Genomic DNA, 22,788 nt, shown 5'->3' on the forward strand with positions numbered 1-22,788 from the left:
ACAGAAGCTCATATGCTGTGGTCAGGGCCAATCCTCATTGTCAGCCAGCCTGAGGGTCAACCCCACCCACAGATGAGACTCATCTACAGCTCTGACTGGTTATCTCAATGGTTAGTGCGTTGGCCCAAGGACTGAAGGGTTGTGGGTTGGATTCTGGTCAAGGGCATGTACTCCATCCCTGGCCCCAGTTGGTGTGTGTGTGGGAGGCAACCAGTTGATGTGTCTCTCACATTGATGTTTCTGTCTTTCCCTCTCTCTTCCACTCTTCCTAAAAAATTAATGGAAAAATATCCTCGGGTGAGGATCAACAGGAGGACTCACATAACCCACACAAACACCTCGCTCAGGTGATCAGGGAGACTGCACTGAGCCCCATGGGATACCTATCTACTACATACGGCCATCCTACCAAGACCGGGAGACATAGCAGATATACCTAATACACAGAAACGAATACAGAGAGGCAGCCAAAATGGGGAGACAGATAAACATGCCCCAACAAAAGAACAGGAGAAAACGTCAGAAAAAGAATGAAATGAAATGAAATGGAGGCAAACAATATTACTCTGCCTTTAAAAGAAGGAAATATTATCATTTGTGACAGAGGTTAATTGTATTAGGTGAAATAAGTCAGTTAGAGAAAGAAAAATAGCATATGATTTTACTTACATGTAGAATCTAAATTAAAAAAATAAGTAAACAAAAATTGAAACAAAATAATACAGAGATCGGACTGATGGGTACCAGCGGGCAAGGGGGTTGGGGGACTTGGGTGAAAAAAGGTGAGGAGATTGAGAAATACACATCGGCAGTTATAAAATAGTCACGGGGATGTAAAGTACAGCATAAGAATAATACTCAAAATCAATAATATTGCAATAACTATGGAGGTGTCAGGTATGTACTGGAAATATTGGAACATTTTGCAAAGCATGTGATTATCTAACCACTATGCTGTATACCTGAAACTAATACAAAACGATATTGAATGTAAAATGTAATTGAAAAAAATGTGTCACAGTTTACTTACATAGCAAATCCGCAACCATGCTTTTATAAATTAAGCTGCTTTGTAAGTGCCATGTATCTACATCTTTTTTTTTTTCCACGTGCAAGGCAGTTAGTTTCCTTAACATAAAGCTCTAGACATAGAAATACTCAAGTCACAGGACGTGTGCGAGTTTGAACGCTCATGTGTTCGGATTTACCAATTCTTTTGTTACCTTTCTGGATATCCGTGATGCTTAAATAGCTTTGCAATTCTTCAGACCCTAAAAAAAAGCTTTCACGCACCTTTGGGGAGACTACAGGTTCTCTTAAGGCCACTGAGGCATCTGTACTGTGAGGAAGATGTGGAGGGGCAATCAGCAGGTGAAATACCGGGTTGAGAACATTCCTAGACAAAGACCAAGTTTTTTTTTTTTTTTTTTTTTTTGGGGGGGGGGGGTGGAGAGAAGATGGAAAATTCCTTCTGGAACTGGGAAGCAACCTTCCACTCCCAGTGGGGTGGAGCTTGCGGTCGAGGGAGGGCTGGAACCACGGGCCACGTGACGCACATAGCTGTGCAAGTAGTGTGGACTGTTATCACGCATACCATTGCGGCTTGGACTGGCTTGCGGAGTTGACCCAGCGGAGGTTGTGTGTAGGTGGCCTTGGAGGTACTTACCTTTTTCATTCCCTTTCTGGTCTCCAAGGAGGCTCTCTGCTGTCTGGTGGCAAGTGTAAGTGTGAACGGGTGGGAATGAGTGCGTGTGAGGAGAGCACTAGCGGGCTTCAGGTGCGTTCCGTGGCCTCAGAGGAAGAAGGTCTTTTAGGTTGTGGTCTGTCTCCTTTCAGGTATCTCGGCCACCATGGGCCTTGTGTGTGGACCAGGGCAAGGGAGGATGGTGGGCTGTGGAGGATCTTAGGGGCTTTATTTGAGGTGCTTGAGTCCTGGAGTCTCCGGGAACCGCAGACAGGACAAACTCCGAAGCCGTCCATGGAGCCCGTGAGGGGGGATGGGGATACTTGTCCACGCAGCGCGCGGCGCGGGGCTCCGTGCGCATGCCCAGTGCAGGGCCTTATGAGTCATCGGTTTGGCGGTTGTGCAAGGTTCCAAGTGCGGAGCTCTGCGGTTGGCGCCTTGAGGCTGAGTTTCTTTCTCGTTGGGCTGAGACTCAACTTCCACTGGTAAGTCCACTGGTCAGTCCTCCCAGGAGCGTGTGAGGAGAACCAGCCGGCTTCTTCCTTGGTGGGGTGGTGCGGTCTGTGGCCTGTGAGAAGAGTCCTCGAGGTCGTCCTCTCTCCACGGGCATCATGGTCGCCATTGGCCGTTGCGTGGCAGGGCTGGGACGAGGAGGGATGGTGGGCTGCGCGGGGCCGGTGTCTAATGGAGATGGGGAGAGTCTTGGGGGTGGTGTTGGAGGTATCTGACTCTTGGAGGCACCTGAAACTCCGACAGGGCACAGAATCGGTGGTCGTCGGTGGAGAGCTGGACGTGACGATCTATTGCAAAATCTGTTCACACGGGAGAGTCTGGTCGTGAAACTAAATCTCTTTAGTAAAATCGTACATTTTCAAAGTACTTGAAAGGTCCCTCTGGTGAGAGAAATTGCGTTGAATACCATGTGTTTAGAACACGGCAGTTATTATTACTATTTTTATGGCAGTTACTAATTCAAGACTTATTTTGGAAATCTAACCAAATGTAAAAAAGCATTTATAATCACCAGTTGGTCAGGTAAGTAGCCCAGGATAATGATTATTTTTCACCACATCTTTGGTTGATGATTTTTTATTTTTTATTTTTTTACTTTCAGTGGAAAAATGAATGCAAGACTGAGATCAAGATCCAGAGGAAGACCGGATGGTCAAGAGTCCTCTGATCAAGTTAAACCTGCGGTTGTGAGTGCTTTAACATTAACTTCCATTCAGAAAATTTAATTTTTCTGTTAAAAGTTGTTGTACCAATACATATTTGTTGTATAAAGGACCTCATTGCTGAAACAGGTGAAAACTAAATGTTATGAATGAGACATTGAGCAAGGAGACTTATATTCTGGTGTTGCCTGCGTACGTATATCAATATGAGCCTAGAAATCATCCCTATCATGTTTATTAATAAATGGCTCACAGCCCAGAAAAGATTAAAATCGTTTTTAGAATTCTTGCTCCTTGCAGATAACCCCTTCCTTAGAGCATTTTATTTTATTTTATTTTATTCTATTATTATTATTATTATTGTTTTTGTATAGGAAGAGTAACTGTATTAAGAGTGCTTACAAAGAAAAGTGTAGGGCAAACCTCTTTAGGTTTCTGATTAGTTATGCAATGTATATTTGTGCCTGCTATTGTCATAGTAGTGAAAAGAATACTTTTTATTTGTATGTACTTTCCCATAAGGCCCAGCAACCAACTGATAAGAAGACTGAAGCGGAACCTGCAGTTGGGGCTCCGAATAAGGAACCGGGACAAGAGAAAGAAGAGGGAGCACCTGTGGTGAAAGGTGAAAAGGGGATGAAGGAGCATTTTGTGTTTTATTTATGATGTTTTACACTAGTAAAAGGAATAAAGGGTTGCCCTGAAAAGGGGCTGGAAACCTACGTGGTAAGGAAAGGTATAATTTGCAACTGTAGTCCCTTTCTCAGAATTTCCCCTCTGGTAAGTTTCCGCATCCCGTATTTTAAATTATTTGGTATGCCTGGAAAATACAATCCTTGCCAAGGGTCCATATCAACAAATCAAATGAAACAATATTAAATCTAGGCAAAATTATACACGATTTCACTAGTTAAACATCTTGAAATATTGTTTTGGGGGCTTCTTAAGTCATTGCATGCACTGGCAGGTGGCTGGAATTGAATCTGCAACCCAGGTACATGCCCTTGATGGGGAATCGAACCTGAGACCCTCCAATACAGCAGGTTGATGATCTAACCATTGGGCATGCTGACCAGGGCGTATATTCACTTTTTATTTATTTTTATTTCTCCATTGATTTTTAGGGAGAGTAGGAGAGAGAGGGAAGACAGAGAGAAACATCGATGTGAGAGAAACACATCAGTTGGTTGCCTCCTGTACGAGCCCTGACCAGGGACGGAGTGGGGAGAAGTCTGCAACTGAGGTACCTTCCCTTGACCAGAATAGAACCGTGGACCCCTCAGTCCTCAGGCTGAAGTTCTATCCACTAAGCTAAACCGCTAGGGCTCATTTTACTGTTTGTAAAGACTTTTTCCCCCTCACTCATTTGTCAGGGCCTGCTTGGTGGCAGGTGAGGTACTAGGTGCGGAGGATATACATAGAAATGAGAGAATGGTTTCTGTCTTGGGCTCACAATCTTGTCAGAGAAATTTGTGTAAACAAATAGCTAATGATATATTTGCAATAATACAAGTGTATATGGTTTACAAAGGTGACAGCTAAGTTATTTTCAAACAGTTTTAGTAAAAGAAACACTTAATAGTGGAGGTAATACGAGAAATAAAATTTTATTTTCTACCAGAAAACCCTTTAATGCTCATTGCTTTTGTATGTATCACATTTATTACATACTAACCTACAGAACTTTATTTAATAGCATTAATGTGCGGTTTACTACTTATATTAATAACTCTCTTATGTAAGAACCTGAAATGGAAGGTGAAGGCCAGAAAATGGCTCAGGGAGAGGCTCCTGATGAGCGTGATGAGCGTGCAGATGGCAGTGATTCGGATGAGAATCCAGCTATTCTGGTGCCTGTTATGATTCCAAAAGGTATGTTATCCATTAAGAACACAGGTCATGGGGTCGCTCTATTCTACAATAGTATTATACTTTTGTAACACAACACCACATAAAAGATTTATTGAAAGGGTGTTCATGCACCAAATACTTGAGACAGTGTCAGGAAAAACGGTGAATTAAGTCACAGCCATGTTGTTAAATTATAAAACACGAAAGTATTATTACTTTGGAGTAGAAGTCCTTTAAAATGCAAGACAGGTGATCAGATACTCTTTAGAGTTTATAAATTATTTAACATGCCATAGTACTATTTGGATATCTAAACAACACAATAGTAGTAGTATTTTTTTTTATTTGCCAGATCTGTTTCTCAGAAATCACTTTATCTTACAGACACCGAAAAATAATATGGATCTTTATTATTCTAGGTTGGCTTGTTGGTATTTTAAAATTGTGAGCCAGGCTGAGAAATGGTACTATTTTTTCCCCACATTTGAATGGCATCTAGGATGACATTAAAACTAGTGTGACCATGTAATTTTTATCATTCAAACCAGGGCACTCTTGAGAGTGAAAAGGGGGTGCTATGATTACTTACATCAGGACAACAGGTGCAAGTGAAATAAATGGCCACCTTACTATAAATAGGCCATATAAAGGTTGATATAGATCAATTAGATATGTTTGCACAAAAGAGACAACCCAAATGCAATGCTCTTCTTTGTACTCTTTTTAATTAAATAGTATGACATCATTATTTTCACTAATGTATATAATTAGAAGAATATTTCAAGTCAATGCATTTGAATAATATTATTTGTTTTGCTTCTTGGAGTTTTTGTTTGGTTGCTTTTATTTTAACTATAATCATTGGCAGTTTTTGGTCTTTATTAAAAAAGTTATCTTTAAAAAGGCTCATAGGATTTGATTTTCTGGGCTTGAGAAATATTAATACGTTTCTTCTTACTACCAAAAAGTGAAGCATTTAAGAAAATTGTGCTCAAATGCCTGTAAGTGTACATTAGCATAGAAGTCTGTGCAGTGGTTAGGGTTCTGATTTTAGTTTCATCTTATAAAACCAAAAGTATAATATTCTTTGTATATCTTTATTATCATGTAAGTAAAAGTCTGCTATGTAATCTATACAATTGTTATGTTTATGTTTCAGACGATGGCCAGTGAGAAGTTAAAAAGAAGACAAGCCCAAGCCACCCACGCTGCTCTTATATTGCTAATAAGGCTTGTTCAATAATCCCAATAAAGCTTTACATTTGTCATGCACATCTTTTGTTGAATCTATTTCTAGGAGCTTGATATCATTGTAAAGGGTACCTTTAAAAAAACTTCATGTTCTATTTAGAGCTGGTCTATAGAAGTGTTGTGTGACTAACTTTATAACTGGCAGTTTGTACTTAATCTCTTCACATTTTTCACCCATCTCCCCACCATTTCTTTTCTACTCTTCAGTTTGGATAAGTTTTTATTTTTATTTTATTTTTAAAAATATTTTTATTGATATCAGAGAGGAAGGGAGAGGGAGATAGAAACATCAATGTTGAGAATCATTGATCAGCTGCCTCCTGCACATCCCCCGCCCCATTAAGCCCACAACCCAGGCCTGTGCCCTTGACCAGAATCTAACCTGGGACTCTTCCGCAGGCCAAACTGGCTAGGACTAAGTTTTATTTTTATAGGACTGTGGCCATGTTATCTAAAATTCATTACACACAGTTTCCTATAAACCCTCTCATTATCCCCCCTCCCCATTATTAATGTCTGCAGGATCTGTAGTGATGCTGCCGACTTCATTCTTAGCACCAATTTAATAATTTGTACCTTCTCTCTTGCATTTTAATCAGTCTCACCAGATGTTTACCAATTTTATTAGTCTTTTCAAAATAAACCCAACTTTTGGCTATTCTGATCCTATTCCATTTTTGTTTTATATTTTGTCTCTCACCTGCATATTATTTATTCTATTTTGTTTACTGCTTTTTCTAACTACTATGGTAGATGTTTAGTTCATTAAGTTCAGCCTTTTTAAGGTACACTTTTAAATTCTAACATTCTCTGTATAGGACTTGAGCTTCATCCACAAGTTTTGATACATACTATTTTTGTCATTCAACTCAAAATATTTTCTGATTCTTATTCTGAGTTATTTGGTTTATGGATTACTTCTAGGTGTGTTTCTTAACTTTGAACATTTGAACACTTTCTGTCTTTGTGTTATGCAGCACAAATAACTGATGTAGCTATTTACAAGAGATACAGCTAAAACATAAGAATTCAGAAGAGTTGAGAGTGAAAGGATGGACAAAAGATTTTTCACATAATAGCAAAAATAGGATTAAAGATAAGCATTGTAGAAATAAAGAACAGCTCATAGAAAACTTCATCAGGAAAATTTAACAACTTTATGAACCTAATAGCATGGCTTCAAAATGTAATGGAAAAAGTTGGCAGAACCACAAGGAGAAATTAGTAACAATAAGCAGACAAAAATCAGTAACAATATGTAAGATTTGCAAATCATGATTACTTTTCATCACTTTGGATATTTCATGTCAATTCCTTCTGGCCTGAAATGTTTCTGTTGAGAAATCAGCTGATAGTCTTCAGGGAATTCCCTCATAGGTACCGCTTTTCTATTATTTTATTTTTGGTTAATCCTCACCTGAGGATATTTTTCATTGATTTTTAGGGAGAGGAAGAGAGAGGGAAAGAGAGAAACACATTGATTGGTTGCCTCCTGCAGGAGCCCTGACCAGGGAGGAGCCTGCAAGCAAGGTATATGTTCTCTTTAGTGCAAGAATGGTGTGGAGGGGTTTGGGACGGGAACGGGGGGATGAGGACAATTATGTGATACCATAATCAATAAAATTAAAAAAAAAAATTAAAATGGTGTGGAGAAAGATAGGCTGGCTTGATGTGATAATCTCTTTTGCCATCTTGTGGTCAGTATATGCCATGCAGGAACATGAATGCCAATAAGAAGCATGTTTTCAATACTGTGTAGGTGAGTGAGTTCTAGTCTTATGGGGTGGCAGACCTATGACTTTTAAAATAAAAAAAATATAAACAATAAGTATAAATAGGTAGCTAGATAAGATTTATAGTCCTCTACTGTAATCATCTTTGCTTTCAGATTTGGATCCCCAGCCCTGAAACTGAATGAGAAACAATGTATTGACTGGTTTCTGCATGTTTTAGGGTCTCTCTTTATCCACCAGGCTTCTTAGTTGAAAGCACAGAATCCATTATAGCTTTTTTAAGCGGAAAATAATTTTTTAATCATATTTTTTAATTAAACATTTTTAGAAAGGATATATTTTTTAAATGCCTATTAGGTAGAGCACAAGGAAATCTCCAACAGGCAAGAGAATCTGACTTGGGGGCAAGCAGCCACAAGTTGGTGCAATCCCGATTCCTCTGGGGACAACCACTGCTGAGATTGATCCCAGGACTGTGTCATTAGGACATTTAGTACAGGTGCCTGTGAAAACTTGGTATCTCATGACCATGCTCTACCATTTTACCAGGTATTGGTTCCACTGAACAATTGTCTCCTATTTCTGTTTCCTGACCCAAAATCTTGATGGGGAACATCTGATTGGTGGAGCCTAGGGCTCACACCTCTCCCCTAGGCTGAGTTCTGGTTTCCACCTTAGAGAGGTAGGATTCTTAATTCAGAGACCCCCCCCAAATTTAGAAAAATTATTCAAAAGAGGCTGGATAGAGTAGGGGCAACATCATGTCCTAGGGATAGGATATTGAGTGTCTGTGCTTCAGAATCCCATGTTCCCCACTAGCAATTGGTTCTAGTTCTGGTTCAGGCACTACTGGGCATCCAGGTCTGTCTATCATAATTCTGCGGTCAAGTTCCATAACAATTATCTAGGGGGCAGAGCATGGTAATACCAGATGGGAGGGTTCTTTTAGGCTGGGCTCTCCATGCGGGCAGGGACTATATCTGTCTGGTTTGCCAGCAGTTAGTTTGGTACTCCAATACATGAGTGAACGAATGATGGAATAAATAAATAAGCTTGCCACTCTCCTTATGTAGTTATAAATTTTCACTGAGATACTGAGGTAGAGCCGCTCATACCAAGCTACAACTTCATGTAGGGTTTCTGACTCCCCTCTAGAAGGGTTCTGTTTGAGCACACAGATTCATTGTCTCCATTCAGATGGAAAGGACAATCAAGCATGTGCCTACAGATTTACTGTGCACCCAGATACTTTCTTGAAGAACATTCTGTGCTTAGCACATACTTCCCAGAGGACTATGTGCAGTATTCTGACAGTGGAATTGCTCAAGATTCTTGGTTCTGACGGCCTATTGGAAGTGAACTTTTACATCTAGCCATGGGCTTAAGCCAGTGGCTTCAACACTTGCTATACCCATCAGTGAGTGGTAAGTCCCCATCTCTAGTTATGACTATTGAAAGGCAAAGACCACCAGAGGGAGTCATGACACTTCCAGGTTGGACCCCACTCCCAAACTCTGCTCTGGAAAACAGAGCACTATGTTTTCATATGCAGGGCGCTATGCCTCTCCGGTCACCTGAGATGTGGAGAGTAGAGCACACCTACTGGAGCACTTTGGAACTCACTGAGCACTCGAAATGTGGTCTGTCATCCCTCATCATTTCAGGGGTCTCCAAGACCATACACACTTTCAATAAATTCACTAGCACTCATGGGACTCAGTATATGATTGAATTTATGGATAAAGTTTACACAGCAATGGGATACACAATAATATTAGCAAGGAATAAAATATACAGGTGGGGTCTGGAGAAATCCACTCACAGGCTTCTTTATGCTTGCCCTCTTGTGAGGGGGTATATAAAGCATACTCTTTCCTAGCAGTGGAAATGCACAATATGTGGATGATGTTTTTGCCCAACAAAATTCATTCTTTACCTGAGGGCTTTTTTTTTTTTTTTTTTTTTCCATTGGGGGATGGTCACTAGAAACCCTATACTTAGCACATACCAAAATTCCAGACTCTCAGAAGGAAAACAGGTGTTCAGCATAAATGACACTGTACAAACAGGTTAGGCACAGAAAATCCTTCCTTATTAATTGGGGAACAGGTCAAGTGCTGTATTGGTTTTCCATCACTGCTGTGACAAACGTAGAGGCTTAAATATACAAACTGATCTCACAGTTCTGTAAGTCAGAAGTTCAGCACAGGTCTCATTTGGCTAAAATTCAGGTATTGGCAGGGCTGCATTCCTTTCTTGAGGCTACAGGGCAGGATCCGTGTCCTGCTTCCTCAGGTTGTTGGCAGAATTCAGTTGAGAGGTCCATGCTTTATTGCAGGCTATAAACTGAGGGTTGTTCCTAGCTTCTAGAGGCCAGCACATTCCTTGACTTGTGGCCCCTTCTTCCATCTTCGAAGTGAGAACAGTTAGTCGACAGATGAGTCAAGTCTCATCTCTCTAGCCCCTCTTCCACCATCTCATCTCTTACTATAATTGGGAACATTTCCCATTTTTAAGGACTAATGTGATTAGATTATACCTACCCAGATAATCCAGGATAATACCGTATCATCTCAAAGTCCTTAACCTTAACTACATATGCAAAATCCCTTTTACCATGTAAAGTAACCTATTCATAGGTTCCAGGGAATAGGAAGTGAATATCTACCTTTCTTCCTTTCTTTCTTCCTTCCTTCCTTCCTTCCTTCCTTCCTTCCTTCCTTCCTTCCTTCCTTCCTTCCTTCCTTCCTTCCTTCCTTCCTCTTCACCCAAGGATATTTTCCCATTGATTTTTTAAAGAGAGTGGAGGGGAGGGGGAGAGACACACAGAGAGAAATATTAATGTGAGAGAGACACATAGGTTTCCTCCCACACAAGCCCTGACCAGGGCTGGGGATCAAGCCTGCAACCGAGGTACGTGCCCTTGACTGGAATTGAACCCATGCCCTTTCAGTCTGTGGGCAGACGCTCTGTCCATTGAGCCAAACCGGCTAGGGCAGGATGTGAACATCTTTAGGCAGCCAGTATTTTTCCTGAAAGTGCCAAGTTCCCAGATGCCAGCCAAAGGCCAACCTCGAAAGTAGGCCTTTCTAAAGACAATATAAGGATGCTATATTAACTATTTTCTGCACACCATGCATATCTAAAGGTGACATCAGGATTCTAATAGCATGTGGCCATATGCTATTGTAATATCTTGGACTTCATAGATAACTGGACCCAGGGCCCAGCCCATAAAGCAGCCAGACACACTCTAATGAAAGGGCTGCCTTCCCCCCACTTTCAACCATGATAGGAGCTAAGGTAAAAGAAAGTGTTAGGCCATGGTGATTATTAGCACTGGGCTTGGCGGAAAGTATTCCAGTTCAAATTCTTAGCTATGTACCAAGAACAAGTTACTTATTCTCTCTGATTCTCATTTCTCATCTCCTTAGAGGTATAACACCACTATCATACAGATTTAAATGAGAGAATGCACGTAACACACGTGTAAGACAATACCTTCAGATCATAATGGCTAGTGGGCTAGGAGATGGAACACCCAATGGAAGCAAAAACAAGATGAAAATCTCTTATTTCTACATAGAGCTTCCTCTTGAGGGAGAAATAAGAGGCAGAGCCTCACTTTTAGGATCCACCTTGATCTTTTTTTTTTTTTCTTTCACTTGAACCCTTATCTCTTTATTGACAAACTTATTTCTCTTTCTGTTAAAGTTTGACATTGTGAATTATTAACTTTTGTTTTTCATCTCCAGCTTCAGCTTGCCCTTGTACTCCTGGCCCTGTCTCAGACTCAGCAGGTCCAAGGCTTCTGCCCCAGAGTAGAGTTATTTTAGCAGAAATGCAAATAGAATCAAAGAGCTCAAGATCAGCTATTGTGTTACAGAAGAGTCTTCAGAAAATTGACACAGAGAAAAAAGGACTAAAAGAAAGGCTTTTTGAGTTGTAGGACCTTGGGTCTTTTGAATACCAAGAGATAAGGACCTGGCCTATCTACAGGCATAAAAGAATACGTGGTCTGTCCAAAGGATTTCGAGTCACCCCAGACTAGATAAAGCCCCCACAGCCTGAAGGGAGGACTAAAAGGGAGGCCAAGAGATACTGGTTACATTCAAGGCCAGGGGATGCCAACCCTCAGTTCAGACTCCATTGGGCCTTAAAAAACACACACCATACATTCTCTTTCTTTTTCTCTTTTTCCCCCTTCCCTTTTCTTCCTTCTCTCCCTTCCTTTCTCCCTCTCTACTGTATTTGAGTTCCCTCATCTCCAAATATCACAGTGGTACAACCTGTAGGACCCGAAAGTTCACTCAATTAACTTTTAGTCTGGGCCTGAGGATTGAGAAAGAGGACTAGAGTCTCTTGTGTTCATAGAACGTTCAGTACCAGCTATCAGTGTAGCAGGGATTTGCATTAAAAGCCTGTATTATTAAAGATGTAGAGTTTGCCTGATGTGGTCCTCAGCAAATCACTTTACGTCCTCTGAGGTCTGGCTTGGTAGTCACTATCAGATGAAAACCCTGTTCCTCCCCTTACTAGTACATCCATGAGGTAACATCTAGGTCACAACAAGTGAACAAAACACACGCAGTCAGAAACAGAGCCACTTGCTCTGGGCTCAGTTGTTCACTGAGAAATGTCTGTTTTCCCATTTCTGGTGGATATGTGCCTGGCCAAGAAAGTGAGCAAAGGATAATGCCAGGATGGGATTTTGAGGGACTAAAATTGGGGCAGATTAAAATGGTTAACCACTCAGTGATGTCTAGTCCCTTCTGCCTGTAAATAATAACCCTCCATGGCTTCTACTTAACAATTCTCTGAATTTGGGGGAAGGCTTTATGTATCTACAGAAGAAAAGAAATAGTAAAAAAAAAAAAAAAAAAAAAAAAAAAAAAAAAAGCCCCGTGAGCACTGTGTATCACGGTTAAGAACAAATGAATATTTTTCCTCTATCTGGATTGCACAGATGTACATCAGGGGGAACCACGAGTCCCACGGAATCACAAGCATACCTCAGAGACATTGTGGATTTGGTTCTAGATCTCCACAATAAAGCTGGGTGTAATGTTTTTGTTGATGGAGGGTCTTCAATTTGTAAAAAATGGAACACCTGTAAAGTGCAATAAAGCAAAGCACAATAAAATGAGGTATGTCTGAATAAGCAAACTACAGTGTACAAGTTTCTTTCTGTGCATTTTTCAAGGAAGAGGGGCTGTAGATGTGCTCAGAATCTCAGGGGGTTCTGAGATGACGGTTTTGCAGGACAGCATCGTGGATCTATGCTTTATTAACTGGGCACCCTACGAACACTCATTTATAGTCTCCACGTCATGCCTTTCCTGCCGGTGGACTGGGAAAAAACAATACCTTGCACACAGAGTTATTGTGAGGAATTAATTAGAAGGCACTTTGTAAATAAATAGATTTTTAAACGGGAAGCATTCGTGTATTAGCCTTCCTTATGACCCCCAAATGAATAGCTCTATTACATAAACAGCAATGGATTAATATTTTGGCTAGCAGAGATACATATTTAAAAAAATGTATGTGTACATAGTTTATATGCGTCATAATGACGTGTTTAATCCTATATTTTTCAAGGAATCTTTTTCATAGGTTATTTGGTATTGTGGTACCATTAAAACGAATGATGCTGCTGATAATGATAATTCCTTGTTCTTGCGTAGCCTGTAGTCTTCTCATTTATCTCATGGTTGTTGACAAAGCCCTCCTCTTACTCCTGTAAATGAAATGAGGCTTTTGCTAGGTCCTCAGTGTTTGGTTGCCATGGTTTGAGTTCGTTTTATAAGCTGTTGCTTGGCAATCCCACGCGTCAGCTGGCTCTTTTCCTTAGCACTCTCACCACACACTGTCTGAAATATAATGAGATTGAGGCTGGAGCTCTTCCTACCTTCCCCCACAGTGTTCTTACCATGGTGCCTGATAGATGAGTTAAGAGCAGAGCAATGAAATGATTATGAACATGGGATTTAGAGTCACGTAGACCTGAGTTCAAATTCTGGCTCTGAATCTGGTGTGGTGCGTTCTTCAGCTATTCATTTAGAATCCTGTTTGAGTCTCAGTGTCCACAAGGGTAAAGTGGAGGTGATAATAGCTCCTGGAATGGATGGGATATTGAGGGAGAAATCCCATTTAAAGCACCTACACATACTAGGTGCACAGTAGCTGTAACCTATGCTAATAAGGGAGATGGGAGGTTATGGAACCATAACTTTTCCTTTTTCTTTTTTTAAAATCTTTATTGTAACGTCTCTTGTTTTGCAGTAAAAGGCTCTGATGTAATAGTCAGTTTGGATTTAGTTTGTATAGTTAAATCCCACTTGCCTTCATATGAAGAATGAGAGGGCCCACTGAAAATCTATAGAGCAAAATAAGAATTTATTAAAAAATCAGGACCAAGGAAAAGAACAGGGGGTACTAATACCAAAAGGAAGACATGTAGGGATGCAGTAGGCAGACTATATCAATAGATGTTCACTCTAGGTTGTGAGTGGGTACACACTCTACATTCAAAGAGGCTTGCACTGGGGAGGCCCTTCTCCTCCCTAGACACAAAACCGCAGGCAGCTCTCAGAGTGAGAAAACCCTTGATTTGTAGCATTTGCCTATTTCCATTCTTTAAACATTCATATGATGGCTGATTTCAAACTATTGACATGCGTTCGGACAGAATGCGGAGTTGGAAAGAGATGCCTACAATCTACTCTCAGAAACCCGTGGAGCCTACTCTAGCACAGAACTTAATCCCTTCCCTAGGAGCAGCTTTATGGGTTTTCTGAATGATGGACGGTCCCAACAAGCTCCTGTCTGTTTTTATAGCAGTTTGGGGAAGTTAGTTCTCAAGACTGCTCTTCTCTCTTTCAGCTTCCCCAGACTGGAAGGGTATAACTGAGGAAATAAAAGTCTGTTGTACAGGCTCACATCTTTATAGGCTGGCTCCTGTACTTGATCTTTCCCAGAACCAGGACCCCAGGACCTTCGTAGGATCCAAGGGAGACATGGGAGCTAGGAATCACCTAGGTGAATGTCCTATTTGAGACAGTGTCTTTCCTTCAAAGTTATCTTCTTTTATCTTTTTTACATAACCCAACTCAAACACACTCCCCTCGTCATGGTTTTTCATATTTTTAGTCAGTTTTACCATGTACATGACCTTAGTATTTTTATATTAGTCACCAACCAGTTTTTAAATTAATCATTTTAAATTACTAGTAATCTGTGCCACCATACAACTTCTTCATCCAATAGAACTTCAGTATACTTGTCTGATTCTGATAGCTTTAGTAGACACACCACGGTGGGGGTTTGAATTTCCCTATGGACTGATTGGTTTCAAGTGTCAGTGATTTTTTTTAATCTTTTTTATTTTTTATAAAATTATTATCTGTGTACATATTTTAACATTGCCCCTTTCCCCATACATACCCACCCTCCCCAGAGTTTTGTGTCCATTGGTTGTACTTATATGCATCTATACAAGTCCTTCGGTTGATCTATTATCTCCCCGAGATCTCCCTCCCCTCCCTGCTGTAATTTGACAGTCTGCTTGTTGCTTTACTGTCTTTATATCTATCTTTTGGTTCATCAGTTTATAATGTTCTTTATTATCCGTAAATGAGTGAGGTCATGTGGTATTTCTCTTTCATTGACTGGCTTATTTCACTCAGCATGATGTTCTCCAATTCTATCCAGGTTGCTGCAAATGATGAGAATTCCTTTTTTTTTTTTTTTTTTTTTTTAATTTTTATGGCAGCATAGCATAGTCAGTCAGTGATTTTAATTTACAAGAATAGGCACATTGACCAGCTTTTGGTCAAAATATGCTGTATATGTTTTACATTTTACTTGGTCCATAATTTGTATTTCCTCCCCACTCAGTATCTGGGCATTGTCCAGGTGAATGGCTTCTGCAGTTATAGTGCCCCAAAATATAGTTTATCCCTTATAAATCAGCTAGACAATACCAGGAGATTTATTTTGTACTGATAGTAGAAGAGAAAATTAGATTTAATATTTACAACTTTCTAAGGAGGGTAGGTCCTCCTTTAAAAAAATAATTTTAGAGAGAAGAATGAAGGGAGGGAGGGAGGGAGGGAGGGAGGGAGGGAGGGAGGAACAGAGGAGGAGGAGAGAGACCCATTTGAGAGAGAAACATCGATTGTAGGGGGCCTGACCAGGGATCAAATCCAACAACTTTTGGTATGCAGGACAATGTTCGCACCACTGAGGCATACCAGTCAGGGTGAGGGTAGGCCCTCTTAACAAAAGAATTTGAGGGGGTGAAGGCTAGTGACCAAGTCATCAACCTCAATATAATTAATTGCCTGCCATAGACCTGAGGGGTGTTTTTAGTAATGAGTGAAGTGTACAAGTTTGGAGGGAGAAGCTAGAACAGACTTAAATTTCCCTGAAAGAATAAAAGGAGAGATCAAGAGGATCTGGGCAAGATCCCCGAGGGAGAGAACAAAGCCAGGGAAAATGAAAGGCTGTTTCTGAGATGGTGCAGGTGGCAGGAAGGAGGGGGAATCTGATCTTTGGAGACTAAAAGGAAAGATTTGGGAGGAGAAATAACATTTCCTGGGGATTTTCCAGCTAAATTCTGTGGGAGCAACCCCTCAAACTTATCTCTCCCTAAGCAAATTTCACTTAATTCTACAATGCTCACTGTTTTATGGGAATGGATTATCTTTGGTAAATATTAACAAAATCTGGCTTCAAAATTTAGATATGGAGAAAAAGAGAAGTTGTGGGTGAGGGAAGCAGACATGTGGCTTCTATTCATTCTTGTGTGAATGAAGGGACATCTTTGCATGAAAGACCTAGTGTTCAGCATTCACTGCTTAGGCCAGGGTGCAGGGTATTTATTTAGCCTAGCTTGAGGACCACAGGCTTGAAATGCATGGGAAGGACAGGATGGAGTCTCCTCAAATTTGATCCTACAGGATCCTGGAACTTCTCTAGCTGACCACCCTGGAGTAGGCCTTGGCTTTATGTTCCTCAAATATGCAGCCCAGGAGGTCCATACTCCTTCTGGGGACAGTCTTGCCTGATCAGAAGAGCAGCTTATCGGTAGGAATTAGCATACATTCTGTCGGAAAAAAACCCACAGAGTCAACAATCATTTCATTACCAGTGTTTTAAAAATACTTGAAAAATATGTGTGTCAAGAAGGAGCTTGTGGACTTTTACTCAATAATTTTTACCTTTAAGCCTTTGTACCACATTCTTTAAATGTTAATAAAGATTGAGGGTGTTAATTTTTTGTGTGTGTATGAACCATGAAAAAGTCTTAAAACTTTTTGTGTGCACTTTTACATTTGGGGCCAATTGTCAGATACTAAGAGGTTTTATTTCTTCCATTTCCCCCCGTTTTAAAATCTTTATTGTTGAAAGTATACATGTGTCTCCCTTCCCCCACATTTGACCCCCTCCAGCCTGCCTCGCCCCCCCCATACCAGGACTTTACCACTTAAGAGGGTTTATTTCTAATTTATTTTCAGAAAATTTTGTGTCACTGCCTTTTTAGAAGACTTAAAATTTTATCTCCAACTGTGATTTATTTAGAAGCTAATTGTTTGAAAGGAGTAAGCAAGGCATGGCAAAGATGGCTCTGCAGCCACTTGAGTCATGCTCTGGGGTGGGGGTGGGGGTTGGGGTTAGAAGGGGTCAATGAGGGGGGGAAAGGGGACATCTGTAATACTTTCAACAATAAAGAAACAATAAAAAAAATAAAGATAGACACTCTCTTTCCATGGCATGGAATCATGGCTAGGAACAACTTCCCTGTTAGAGATTACAGTTCTTAGCACCTCATCCCCCGCCCCCCTCCTAACTCCATGCAGGTGACTGTACTTGCTAGTGGAATATAAGAGTTACTATGTGGCCAAATAAAAGGTTGTACCTTCACCATGGTTTCTTTTATTATCTGTCAGCTAAATAGAGGGAACACTGGTGCCCTAGAGGAGAGGAAGGTCACAAGATAGGAGTGTACCATCAAGCAAGAACATCTTCGCTGGGTTTATGGAGCAAGAATTAAACTTCTACTGTGTTAAGCCACTGCAATTGTTTCAGGGTTTATGTGTAATACTAGCTAGCATTACTTTAACCAATAGAAAGGGTATTAGGGACTTATCCAGTCAGTCATCAGTCTTATACATGGAGCATAACCTTGGAATGCACTTTGCCTTTCCAAACACCCTTACTGAAATACATTTTGGAAAATCATACAAAAATAATGCCTGGGGTGATGATGGTGGTCCTCAGTCCGATCTGGGCCAGGTCCCAGCAGGGTTACCTTTCAGAAAAAGGCACACGCAAGAAGACCCAAGACTGGGCCCCAAAGGAGTGGTTTAGGAATTTACTAGTTGGAAAAGACACAAGGCTAACAGGCATGTGGTTAATAGTAGCTTAGGAAATATAGCCAAAGGGTAGAAAACTCAGAGTGCAGGTTAAACAAGGGCATCAGCCTGGACAAGTGAAGCTTCAAAAGACAAAGGGAAGATAAGCATCAAAAGCTTTGTGGGGATGGTATGAGTGCAGAGGTAGGGAAGAGCTGCTTAGGACCTAATTTGATGGAACTACCATTAGGGTAGTTATCTGTGTATTTTTCTTTGGGCTTCCCAGGGCCCTCCCAATCCACCCAGCCGTTAACATCTGGGAACACTGTGCACACAAGGAGTAGGCCCTTCCTCATTTTCAGATTGATGGGATACATCTGGGGGTATGAGGATGCAAGTCAGGCAGAGTGCACATGCCTCAGTCACCCTGTAGGTAATCGGCAGGTTGACTCTTCCGGAGCTTGGTGCAGTTCCAGGTGGTCCCAGTAAGATGCACAGAGCCTGACTGCCAAGCTCCCACATAATGGAGTCCTGGAAGCTTACAATTATTGCTTGTTTTCTTTCTGCTAAAGATGATCTGTACATCCTATTCTTTCCCCTTATCTTCTCCCTTTTTGGACCTAAAACTCTGATGCCAGGGTCCTGGGCAAAAAAGAGTGAGACATTTCCCTATCAAGTCAATTTATTTGAAGAGGAGCGACACAGTAATTAAAAGTAAATTCCATTGAAGAAGCAAGGGGTTTTCATTGCTCAGAGAAAGTAGTTTCTCCACTAACATATGATAGACTCCTTTCATCCGGTCATTAGTCTGGGATTTGTGGGTGGTGAGAGAGACTCTGTACCTGACATGCCTTAATGAGAACACCTAAAAAATGAGAACAAGTTGTTACTTAGTAAAGAGAGTTATTATGGGAAGGACTTTATTTTAATCAGCATGTGTATTAGTTGAAGTTCAGTTGCCCATAACAGAAATCACTCTAGCTATTTTAACAAGATATGGATTTAACATCAGGAATAATGAGCTTATAATTATTAGAAGGCCCGAAGGAGCAAAGTGTAGGCTCAGCTGCTAGGAATAACTATTATACTAGAACAACAAAACCAATTGCCCAAACCAGAAAGACTGCCACTTCTGCCACAGTCAGGAATTTGGGGCATCAGAAAGTTTCTTTGCTGCCCTACCAGCGTGACTCAGTGGTTGAGCATCAACCTATAAACCAGGAGGTCATGGTTTGACTCCCAGTCATGGCACATGCGGGCTCAGTCCCCAGTGTGGAAACATGCAGGAGGCAACCGATCCATGATTCTCTCTCATCATTTATGTTTCTATCTCTTTCTCCCTCTTCCTTCCTCTCTGAAATCAATAAAAACATATTAAAAGAAAGTTTCTTTGCTGACAGCTGGGTTCAGGATCACATCACCTTAGCCACGATCCTGGGATCAGGAATCTGCCACCACAGCCATTGGTTCTCAGGACATACTACCTTAGCTGTGCTCTTGAGATCAGAAAGCTGTCATCATATTGTGAGAGTGAACCAGTGATCTTTTCTGTCAAAGAAAGGAGCTCACTACCATCTTAGGTCCTGCCATTTTGATCTGACTTTCAGGTTCTCAGAGGGCCGCCATCTTGGGCTCCGCCTTATCCCTCCCCTTCCTCCGAATTAATCAATCACGTAACAATGGGAGCCCGAGCTCTGAGCCCTGACCAATCAAGTCAGAGTTCAGAGTGAGGGGTAGGTCAGACCCATGTCAGGAAATAAAACCTGTGTGTTTTGCCCATGATTTCCAGCTGGCACCAGCATTCTCCTGTGCAGAAGTAAATTTTCCTTGTCGATCCAGTTTCAAGTGTTTGTCTATTCCCACAACACTGTCCACGAGCATTTCTAATAATATCTGTTGTTCTGGAGCCACTCCATGCCTGCCAGCTCCAGAGCAGCATAATGGAAGCCTCTCATATTGCCATCTCTTTCCCTGCTTGACTAAATCCTCAAAGATGATTCTCACATGAGTGTACCTGATTAGCAGAACCCAAATTACATCCATTTCCTGGTTTCGAGGAAGTAAGAAAATAGAGCTTTTAGCTCTCAGTCTCTGTCATCAAGGAAGGTGCACCAGTGAGGGGGTGGAAGAGATGTTCAGCACGGCAGTCTATAGAGTTTACTGTCAGTCATCCTCCCCAGGAAAAAGCCCTCATCTCTGCACTCCGAGACTGGCTTTTCATAGTATGAAACAGGCCCAATTAGATAAAAGCTTCAATTCTGAAAGCAAAAAAGTGCAACATAATGCCATTGGGCTGAGGAACATTCTGCTGAGTACAGCTTGCATTGATGTAAATGATACAGACAATAAAAAATGTAACAAGGCTAGCTCTAAAAAGTGACTATTACTATCTGGAAAAGAAACTAACCTTGAAAAATAATTTTTGAGAATAAGTGTATTAAAAAGTTGTGACATCCAGCAACACTGCATATTTTTAAAGACTCAAACACATTCAATTTTAAGTACATTAGAGTGTCTGTCATGGAAAGTCTGTATGAGAGTAGGGACTTTGGAGGAGAAAAATAATGAAATGAAATTAAAAAGAGAATAGTCTGAAAAAAAGAGAAAAAAGAGAGAATAGTCTGTACTGATTGATGATAAAAGTATGCCATAATCTGTATGGTACAAATAGTTCAACTCCTGATTTTGTAACATTTACTTTTTAATACGTTTTTTATTTATTTGAGAGAGAAAAAAAGAGGCATCGATGTGAGAGGGAAACATCGGTTGGTTGCACCCCAACCAGGGACCAAACTGCCCTGACAGAATCAAACTGAAACCCTTTGGTATCTGGGATGACACTCAACCAACTGAGCCACACCTTCCAGGGCTTGATTTTACATTTAAATAGGATACATAAAAGTTACCAAAAGTGTTAACTGGTGATTGAAAGAATTCCTTTCAAATAAATTTGCAACCGAACACTTCATGAAAACACTGCCAAGCAGAGGGGGGCGGTGAGGGGGAATTGGAGAGATGTTGGTTAAGGGTACAAACTTGCACCTATAGATAAATATGATTTGGAGATTTAATGCAGAGTATAGTGATTATAGACAACAACACTGTATTATAAACACCAAACTTGCTAAGAGACTGGATCTTATTTCCACCAAACAAACAAACAACAACAACAACAAAATAAAACAAAAGATAGCCCTAGAAGGTTTTCTCAGTGGTTAGAGCATTGGTCAATGGACTGAAGGGTCAGGAGTTTGATTCTGGGGCATGTACCTTGGATGCAGGCTGAATGCCTGGCCCTGGTCGGGGCACGTGCTGGGGGAGGGGGATAAGTTAGGCAACCAATCAAAGTGTATCTCTCACAATGTTTCTCTCTCTGTATGTCTCCCCCTCCCTTTCACTCTAAAGAATCCACGGGAACTGAAACCGGTTTGGCTCAGTGGATAGAGCATTGGCCTGCAGATTGAAGGGTCCCGGGTTCGATTCCAGTCAATGGCATGTATCTTGGTTGCTGGCACATCCCCAGTGGGGGGTGTGCAGGAGGCAGCTGATTGATGTTTCTCTCTCATCGATGTTTCTAACTCTCTATCTCTCTCCCTTCCTCTCTGTAAAAAAGTCAATAAAATATATTAAAAAGAAAAAAAAGAATACATGGGAAAAACATCCTTAGGTGAGGATTAAAAAAAAGAAAAAGAAATTATAAATATATGATGAGATGGAGGTGTTACCTAATTCTACAATGGAAATCACATTACAATATGTAAATGTATCAAATAAACATGTACACCTTTAACTTACACAATATTATATATCAACTAGAGGCCCAGTGCGCGATATCGCGTGTGACCCACACCCACTGTGCTGGCCTGACTCCCGCCATGCTTCAAGACGTGGAGTCTGGTCCTGCTGTGCCCTGGTACCCAGAGTCACGTCTCCGCCCAACCGCGCTTGCCTCACTGCACACGCAGCCTCCTGGTGGCGTCACAACCACAGGGTTTTTATTATAGAGATTACATATCAATTAAAATAACATAAAAATAAAATATAAAAGCTAAAAGAAAGATAAATCGCTCCCCAAATTCTGAAATACATGCAAATATATAATTTGTAAAAAGCTTAGAAAATGCCACATAAGGGTTTAAAATTAATTAAATGTCCAAATGGGACACCTAGGAATGTTTATATTCTCAATTCTGATAGAACAGTTAAGATATCAAAATAATGTGAGAGTCTGATAAAAATTGTGCAAATGAAGTTTATTGAATGTGAAAGAAATATACAAAGAGACATCATAAAAACATTTTATTTTATTTTTAAGTGAATTCATTGGGGTGACATTGGTTAATAAAATTATGTAGGTTTCAGGTGTACAATTCTATACATCATCTGTATAGTGTATTGTGTGTTCACCACCACAAGTCAAGTCTCCTTCCATCACCATTCATCCCCCTTTGCCCTTAAATGTATGTTTAAGAATTCACAAACTGAAAAAGTGGCTAGAACAGTAACCTAAAATAGTTTAAAAATGAATGCAGTCAATTGTTACAAAGTGTAAACTGTTGTTGGGAAATACTCAGTTTCAGCCAATTTTCAAGCTTAAAAGGTTTATGAAAACTTCAGAAACTGAACAGACAGAATAACATTGCTTACCTTAAAAGGAAATAAAAGCAAAAATATCAAAAGAACCACAACAAGGAAGCAATTCAATAAAACCTAAAACACATTTACTTGACTCATAA

General features: G+C 40.6%; 1 protein-coding gene across 1 annotated transcript; it reads left to right on the forward strand.

Annotated features, from left to right (window-relative positions):
• Positions 1–2,797: 2,797 nt before the first annotated feature.
• PAGE4 (PAGE family member 4) lies at positions 2,798–5,980 on the forward strand. The gene is made up of 4 exons (XM_084870082.1): positions 2,798–2,883; positions 3,382–3,484; positions 4,603–4,731; positions 5,870–5,980. Exons 1-4 carry the CDS (start codon positions 2,806–2,808, stop codon positions 5,881–5,883), a joined length of 324 nt encoding a protein of 107 aa, XP_084726208.1. The 5' UTR covers positions 2,798–2,805; the 3' UTR covers positions 5,884–5,980.
• Positions 5,981–22,788: the final 16,808 nt, after the last annotated feature.

The sequence above is a fragment of the Pipistrellus hanaki genome, assembly GCF_964339955.1.
Source record: "Pipistrellus hanaki genome assembly, chromosome: X".
NCBI lineage: Eukaryota > Metazoa > Chordata > Mammalia > Chiroptera > Vespertilionidae > Pipistrellus > Pipistrellus hanaki.

Bases quoted from the DNA above. Each gene is read 5' to 3' on its own strand.
- PAGE4 (XM_084870082.1), top strand. From the start codon at position 2,806: ATGAATGCAAGACTGAGATCAAGATCCAGAGGAAGACCGGATGGTCAA. The intron at 2,884-3,381 runs GTGAGTGCTTTA...CTTTCCCATAAG, and splicing joins ATCAAGTTAAACCTGCGGTT to GCCCAGCAACCAACTGATAA. The intron at 3,485-4,602 runs GTGAAAAGGGGA...CTCTTATGTAAG, and splicing joins GGGAGCACCTGTGGTGAAAG to AACCTGAAATGGAAGGTGAA.